An 8344-nucleotide genomic window follows, 5' to 3' on the forward strand; every position below is an offset into this window, starting at 1 on the left:
CTCTATGATAGTTTAAGCTTCAATATAAATGTTATTCCATACAAATTACTATCGTAGAATTATTTTCTGTTATATAAACTTTACATTAATTCTGAATAGAGTTACAACTTTATTCAATACTAATATTATATCCAAATGTGTTTCCTCACGACAGAAAAAAGGGGATCTCTTTAAGAAATCGAAGAAATATTAAATTAAAACTTTTATCATCCGTGAGGATCTGGAAATTGAAATTACATTTAATAGCAATAATTTTTCTTTACCACCAGTAATACAAATTTCAAATTGGATTTACTCTGTTATTGTATAAATACATAGCTGAGAGTGATGCTTAAAACGGTTAGTAACTTTACTCTCCGTTTCATATTAAGTGTCATTGTAGATGAAATTTTTCGTTGCAAAATAAGTGTTGTTTTAGATTTTCGATGCATAATTTATTGATTTTATTCTGCAGATTATTTTTCGATTTATTTTTCTATTGATTGAAATATGATTAGGTGTATGAGTAATAATGTTTTTATATGGAAAACATGCAAAATTAAATGATTTCTTAATTTGTGTACAAAAGTCTCAAACGACACTTGTTCAGAAACAGAAACAGGGGAGTAAAGATAAGAGGCGCCAGCTCATACTGTAAAACTTTAGTTAGCTAAGTTAAACATATAAATATGTTCAGATTCTTGGAAAAAAAGAAGTTAAAATGGTTACAAGTGGGAGTAATGGCGTATATATACACTTTTATGTTTGAGAGTTTAAAACAATTGTGATTATACAAAACATTTTTCCTAAATAAAAATTAGTTAAAAGTACATTTACTGTGAAGAGGATATACAAAACTAAATTAGTTATAACTGCATTCAACTAACGGGTATACATATAAAAAAATGGAGTCATGGTTTGAAAATATAAGCTACAAGTTTTCAAAAACTGAGGACACATAAATAGGGGACAGACAAAATTCAAAGTTGGAATCCAAGGCAACAAGAGAGGATATCCCCCACATTATCATAAACACAATCAGTTAATTTCCTACACCCTATCAGAAAGCTCATAAAATCAAATGAGCCCACACTCCTTCAATTAAGTTCTTCACCCACGCATTTAGTGGGTCACACAAACTCTTATGACTTGTATGTCCCTCCACACTTCTAATTTTTTCAGCATTCAGAACTTTTTACTGTAACCATATCCGGAAAATAAAACTATTGAAAGTTATATTTCTATTAAGGAGTTACATATCACATTATTTGTTGTTATATAAATATCTGATATTGCATCCTATCATTTCCACAGATCTAGCACAGAAAGAGACTTGTGATATCATCCAAGTCTCCCCATCTTCAAAACCCTAATTAAATAATGTCTATGAAAGGGGTCTCATCAGCAGAACCAGATAAGATCTCCAAGAAAATATATTTCCACAAGCGTAACGATGCTCACTCCGGCGAGCTTGACGTGTTCGAGGCCGCCGTGTACTTCTCCGGCTACAACGAGTTCTCCTCCTGCGACCATAGACACACACATAAGCATGGCTATAACGCCGCAAGAGAGGAGAATCGAAGGCGATGGGGAATATTGGGAGGAGGGAGAAGAATAAGCTTGGATTTACCGATTAGATGTTCAGAGCAGGTGCATCATCTTCACCAAGACCATCTTGAGAAGCCAGAAGTCAAAGCAATCAAAGAGATGACTAGTAACGTGAGATACAAGCAACCAAGCTCACCGGGTGGGAAAATCGTCAGCTTCTTGAACTCTTTGTTTCATCAAGCGGGTTCGAAGAAGAACAAGTCGAAGTCAAAGCCAACGGACCGAGAAGTTGATGAGGAGATCCATGGAGGAGGATGGATGAGAAGGAGGAGGAGAAGTAGTATCAGCCATTTCTTGAGTTCAAGCAGATCTAATTCAACCACCACAACGACAGCATCAGCATCATCAAAATCTCTGTTGTCGTCTTCAAGCTCCGGTTTCAGAACTCCTCCTCCGTATTCAAACACTCCCACCAAGAACTACAAGCAGTTCTTGAATTTCACTTCCGCCACAAACCAAGTGGAAATACAAGAGGAAAAGAAAGTAAACAAAGAGTTGTCTTGGCTTGATGAGAAACTTAAAGTGATGGAGAGTCTCTCAGAGAAAAAGAAGGCGTGGAGTGACCATGATGATGATGATGATCATAGGAGAATAAAGAGACAGGGAGATGATGACGATGGAATGGAGAGTGATTCAAGTTCTGATCTCTTTGAGTTGCAGAACTACGAGTTATCTCGTGGAGGCTTGCCAGTTTACGAGACTACCAATGTAGCTAACATCAACAACACTCATCTATAATCTCTGTCTCCGAGTGTCATGATGAAACCCATCAGATCTTGATAAAACCCCCATGAAACAATATTTTTAGTTGTTATTGTCTGAGTATTCTGCAGCTTAAATGTAATTCTTTTGAATTTCTGGGATTTGATTGTGGAAGTGTTTTTGTATGAGATTTGAGGGTAGTTTTGATAAATACATAGTTTTCTTGTCTCTCTCATGGATTTTCTTTTGTTTCCACTTAATAACGTATTTTCCTTCTAAAAATAAATTTTATGAGCTTGTTATTAATATTTTAATTAGGGCAAATCTCCAAAATAGCACATTTCTAAGTTTATATCACAAAAATAGCACTCCAAAACTAAAATGACCAAAATAGCACCTTTCTAAGTTTATCCTTTGAAAATTTTAATTTTTTTATTTTTCAAAATTTGAAATCTTATCCCCAAAACTTCATTTCTCAACTCTAAACCCTAAACCCTAAACCATAAACCATAAACTCTAAACCCTAAACCTTAAACTCTAAACCCTAAACCCTAAACCCTAAACCCTAAACTCTAGACTCTAAACCCTAAACTCTAAACCCTAAACCCTAAACCCTAAACCTCATCCTTTAACTCTAAACCCTAAGTTTGTAACTTTTGATAAAACATTAAGTGCTAGTTTTGTGACTTTTGACTTTGAGTGCTAGTTTGGAACAAAAACTTGATTTAGTGCTATTTTTGTCTTTTTTCTCTTTTAATTTTCAAATTACGTGGTAAACCGTTTTGTTTTAGCAGAAGTTCGGTGAAGAAACTTGTCACTTTTTGCTACATTAACAGCCAGAAAACTATGTCACAGACCATATATCGTTAATAATCATTGCGATAAAGACTATCAATGAATAAGAGCCAGAAACATACATAAATAAGTTAAACCGGTCGGTTAAGTATGGTTGGTCATTTTCTCACTTGGTTGTTGTTCTCTTTAGTCTTTACATATAAGTATTTTCTTTGGTAAGATAAGATTATAGAGAAATTCCCTATAATAATTATTTTTTAAATTTTTGTCACAAAATAGTTTTCAATGAAAAAATGATCAAAATAAATTTTATTAAAGAGTAACCATAGGGTTAAATAATCTAGACTTAGGGTTTAGAGTTAAGGAGTAGAGTTTTAGAGATATGATTTCAAATTTGAAAAAATAAAAAAAAAATATTAAAATTTTCAAAATAAAAAATATAAATTGTTTCCAATTTGGTTTACAGAATCAATATGAGTCTGTAAATTGTTTACTGTCAAAAAAAGAAGAAGTTATTTTGGTTATTTTCTTTTTTTGAGGTTTATTTTTGTTTGAAAGAATTGCTCATCATCGTATATATAAATTGTTGATAAAAAAATAATATATATATATATATAAGTTAGTTAATTATATGTCCTTTTTGTCGTTGGTTATTAGTCTTGCATCTTGTGACGTCAGTAGTTCTACTTCTATGCATCTACAACATGCAAACAAACAAACAAAATTTGGGGACCAACAACGATATCCACTTGTATGTTCAATTGTTCATGTATAAACATTAAATATTATTATAAGAATTAGCAATCCGTGACTTCACTTAGACGTTTTTTTTGTCCTGTCAGGAGTTGTGTCACAGAACTATGATAGATATGACAAAAGTATAATGTTTAGGTCGATGATTGATTTAATCTTAAAAAACATAATCAATTGCTTTAAATAAATGTATTAACAAATTAAAAGAGCTTTGGGCATGCATAGATTGTGCTTGCTTTTGGAATTTCTCGCCCCTTGTATATTAATCGAAAAACATTACAACATTATTTTGTAACCACTTATCACTATGAGAATGAAATTCAAAATTCATAAAGAAATAAGTTGATTCATCTTAACTTATATTATATTTTTTATTAAATTAACTATTAAATTGATAAATAGTATACAAAAGAATATTCTCACACTTTTCTTAAATAAAAGCTACGAAATTATCTAATGTGGTTAACGTATATATGACAATTAATGATTATGAATAATAAATATTTGATAATAATTTTTGTATCTCAGATCTGTTTTGTTTAATTTTATATTATTAAAAGATATTAAACAACCACATTAACCATATAATAAACAAAATTAATTTTTTTCTTATATGTTATATTTTGAATTTTGTATTGAAATTAAACTATATCACATAGAAAAATACTTAAATATGATAATTTCGAAATTTGTATTGAAAAGGTATTGAAACCTTAATATTTTAATTTTGAAATTTGCATTCAAAAAATCGCACATTAGAAATTTTGTGTTTATCACATGAGTATGAATTCCCAATAATAAATATTTATATTAAAATATACTATATACATATGTACATGTCATTGAAATTTAGTTATATACTGCATAAAATAAATAAAATGATTGTTTTGATTTATTTACTAAAAAATATCGTAAATAAACAAGAAGTATTGTTTTGATTTATGTGTTTACTCTAATTTAATTATATACATAATACGTAAATGAATACAAATAAATAATAATAGATAAAAGTTATTTTTATATATAACATTAATCTCGCGCAATTGCGCGAATCTTAAGCTAGTTTGAATATATTTATTAATGCATGCATACACACTAGTATCTAGCCTTTCTAATGATAATTATGACGTGGTGGTCTTTAGATAAATTATCCGACTAAACTCTTTTGATTGTGACTAAAAATTTAAGTTATTACTTTTGCTTACAAAGATATTAATTCGTTGTTGATTTGAGTAATTTGTACACCATCATGAAACTGAATTTTGGAATAATAAACAAAACTATATAATGATAAGCAATCTATTCAATGAAAAATATATGCTGTCATATATAAAATGGTGAGTTTCTTAGTTTAGATTTATTTGGTTCGGGCTTATTGCAGTAATTCAATTTTCATTGGTTAATTCAGTATAAACTCAATTATATGTGGTTCCGTTTTACAAAATGGTATAAGAAAATTTGCTATGAAATCCATTCCATTTCTTAAGTTTTTATGTCTACTAGTTATGCCATTACAAATAGAAATAAGCTCTGGTCTCTGGTCTAAAATGTTAAGTTAAAGAAATGAATTTCCATCGTATTCAAATATTATGATGGAAGTCATTACCAATCTTTTTGGTGCACTCGGACTCTGCACTGTTGCTTTTAAAACAAAATCATCCTTTTAAAAGAACTTTTCGTGACAACTGGAACTTAAGCGTGGGACAGAGACCCAACCATAAGAAAAGAAAACAAACTCTGTTTGGCCCGTTTTTAATGGGCTTCAGTCAGTCCTTAACTATGCTTCGTATTTTCGTATTTTGATGGACTTGGGTTGGCAAATTGTAACGTAACATACACCATTTTAATATTTATCTTGGTTCGCGCCTAATTTATATGGTAATTAACTAATTTACACATTCTTTTTCACTTAAAGTTAAAGAGTTTTGACACGCAAAATATATATCCGAAATTTACTTTATAACAGTGAGTAACAATCAAAACATTCGAACTTAAAATAGTTACTAACATTGCAAAGATAAGGAAAAAAGGTAACTGGGACTAGCTTGCCTTTAGATTCCATCACCTGGAGAGTGCGGTTGGTTGGCCAACAAGATGTGCTCTGGCTCCCACCAAACAAAAATAAAAGGTGCTGATTTTTATGAAAGCAAAAGAAAAAAGAAAAGGGTTGGTTTTGTAAGAAAGCAACAAGTTTTGTTAAACTTCTGACGTTGCCCACACACGCTCCACCACCACCAATCCCTTCAAGTCGCTGATTCCCTAATATTTTATATATTCTTTACACGACCCCAAAGTTTCTTTTTCTTTTATGGAAACCCCGTACATTCCTCTTCTATCTTCTGCATTAATTTGAATACTTATTTTAATGGAAACTACTTGTTTAAATAGATAAAACCAAAATAATGTTTTCAAGTTGCGATATACAGTAGAACTTCTTTAAATTAGTACTCGATAAATCATAATCTTTATAAATTATAAATTCCGTTGGTCCCAACTTGGATCGGTTCAATATTTGACACAAATCGATAAAATTATAAGATAATAACTTGTTAGAAAATTCTATGTAAATATGGTCCCACTAAAATTATTAAATAATAATTTATATGTATACATATTTTATATATGGTTTGTTTATATTCACAATATAATTATCTTTATATTTTCTTAACATTTAATATATTTTTGATGAGATTTAGTAATACTATATCTAAAACCACATTTAAGTTTTATGCAATATATATTATATACTCTAAATAATATAATAAAATTAATATAAATGTATTTTTTTAAATAACAATTAATGTCAATACACTAAAATCAAATATTTTCCTTATTTTATAATAAATATATCTTAAAATAAAAAATCTAAATAAGAATTTTTTTATAAATTAATATCTCTATAAATTAATAAAATTTTAAAGTCCTAATATTATTAACTTATAAAGGTTTTACTGTGATAACTCGGTTTCCCTAGGCTGCTGATTTTTATCTTTAAAATTGCGAAGCTACCAACAAACAAAATAATTAATAGAAACGAGTTTGTTTGTAGAATACAAACCCACACAATGTTTACACTACAGATTGTGGGTTGCGACAATGTCCCTATCTGTTTTGGTTGTAGTTAATATATTTATGGCATCATTCATTTAAGTGTGTATACGTGTTCGAGATAATGTGAACACATGACATCGTTTTCGCTGTTTGTCTCTACAAAAAGTTCAATACATGCCACCGCAGTCTTATTATGTTTAGGAAGTTCGTCTTTTATCGTTTACATACCCATATTAATTCTGTGAACAAAACCGAAAAATACTGCGTGTCAGGCTATCCGTCTTTAAATTCGGCATCCTTGGTACATAAATGAGTTCTGGTCTGAAGAAACTTCATTTCAGGGTTTTGATGTTTTCCAAATAACTTGCAAAAAACTGGTCATTCTTCTGATTCTGAAACCATATTTACCAATTGAGAACAATCCGTTGCAAACGTAACCTGAAACTGACGTAACTTTCTCATGCATTCCATTGCCCAAAGTAGCGCTTCCATCTCCGCATGAAGAGGAGAGAGACTAGCCCTAACATTCTTCGCCCCCATCAATACATCAAAACCTGATAGAATACTGAACCAGCCTTGTCCGGAAAATATATCATTTTCTTTCCAAAAATCACCTGTGAAACACCATTTTTCTGGTATTAATTTTAGGGTCGCAGTCTCTATGTGTGGTATTGCATTCTGTATGTTCAATATATGTGCCTCAATTAGAAGTGTAGATTATGTTTCTGCCCAGACTCTTATTTTATTTTTAATTGAAAACAACTTGTATATACAAGTTTAGTTGTGTTTAGAGCCGATCCTGGCTATAATCTGTTGAAGCATGAGTCTGGGGGCCAATTTGTCTAATTTACATAATTATACCTAGACTAATTGGTTTAGTTTGTTGATACCCTAGGCAGCAAGCTATTTAATGTCAAGATTTTATGAGATTAAACAGTTTTTCACAGTCTGTTATTTTACTAATCAGGTTTTTCTTAACTTTAGTTATTTCAAAATTTACAAAGTCATTTTCTATTTTTCTTTATTTTTACTAAACTTGATAGTCCTTAATTTACATGATTTCAAAACAAAAAGTTCAGTTCTATTATAAAAAAGATTTTTATTTTTATAATAATAACTAAAAAACCCAACTGGTTTACATTAATTTTATTATAATTATAATTTATTTTTCTTTATTATTTTAAGATCCATATATTGACTTATTTTATTTTTACGTATGTTTCTTTTTTCACTATTTATATAATTTATCTATGATAAAATATTAAAAATAGTATTTAATTTTTTTAGAGTTTTTACCATCAATCATATTTTTTAAATATTTAAAATAATATTTACAGTTTTTATCCATAACTGCTATTTCTATTGGTAAAGTCTTTTGTCTTAAAAGTAGAAATTCCAAATTCGCGTCTTAGTATCGGTGAGGAGAGAATTTAGCAACCGGATTTTGTCTTGGTCC

The 8344-nt window shown here is 29.8% G+C and overlaps 1 protein-coding gene across 1 annotated transcript; it reads left to right on the forward strand.

The window, feature by feature from the left end:
• The first annotated feature begins 360 nt into the window (after positions 1 to 360).
• LOC111202902 (protein BIG GRAIN 1-like E) lies at positions 361 to 2591 on the forward strand. The gene has a single exon (XM_022696068.2). It carries the CDS (start codon positions 1360 to 1362, stop codon positions 2323 to 2325), a length of 966 nt encoding a protein of 321 aa, XP_022551789.1. The 5' UTR covers positions 361 to 1359; the 3' UTR covers positions 2326 to 2591.
• Positions 2592 to 8344: the final 5753 nt, after the last annotated feature.

This window comes from Brassica napus, chromosome C2, assembly GCF_020379485.1.
Source record: "Brassica napus cultivar Da-Ae chromosome C2, Da-Ae, whole genome shotgun sequence".
NCBI lineage: Eukaryota > Viridiplantae > Streptophyta > Magnoliopsida > Brassicales > Brassicaceae > Brassica > Brassica napus.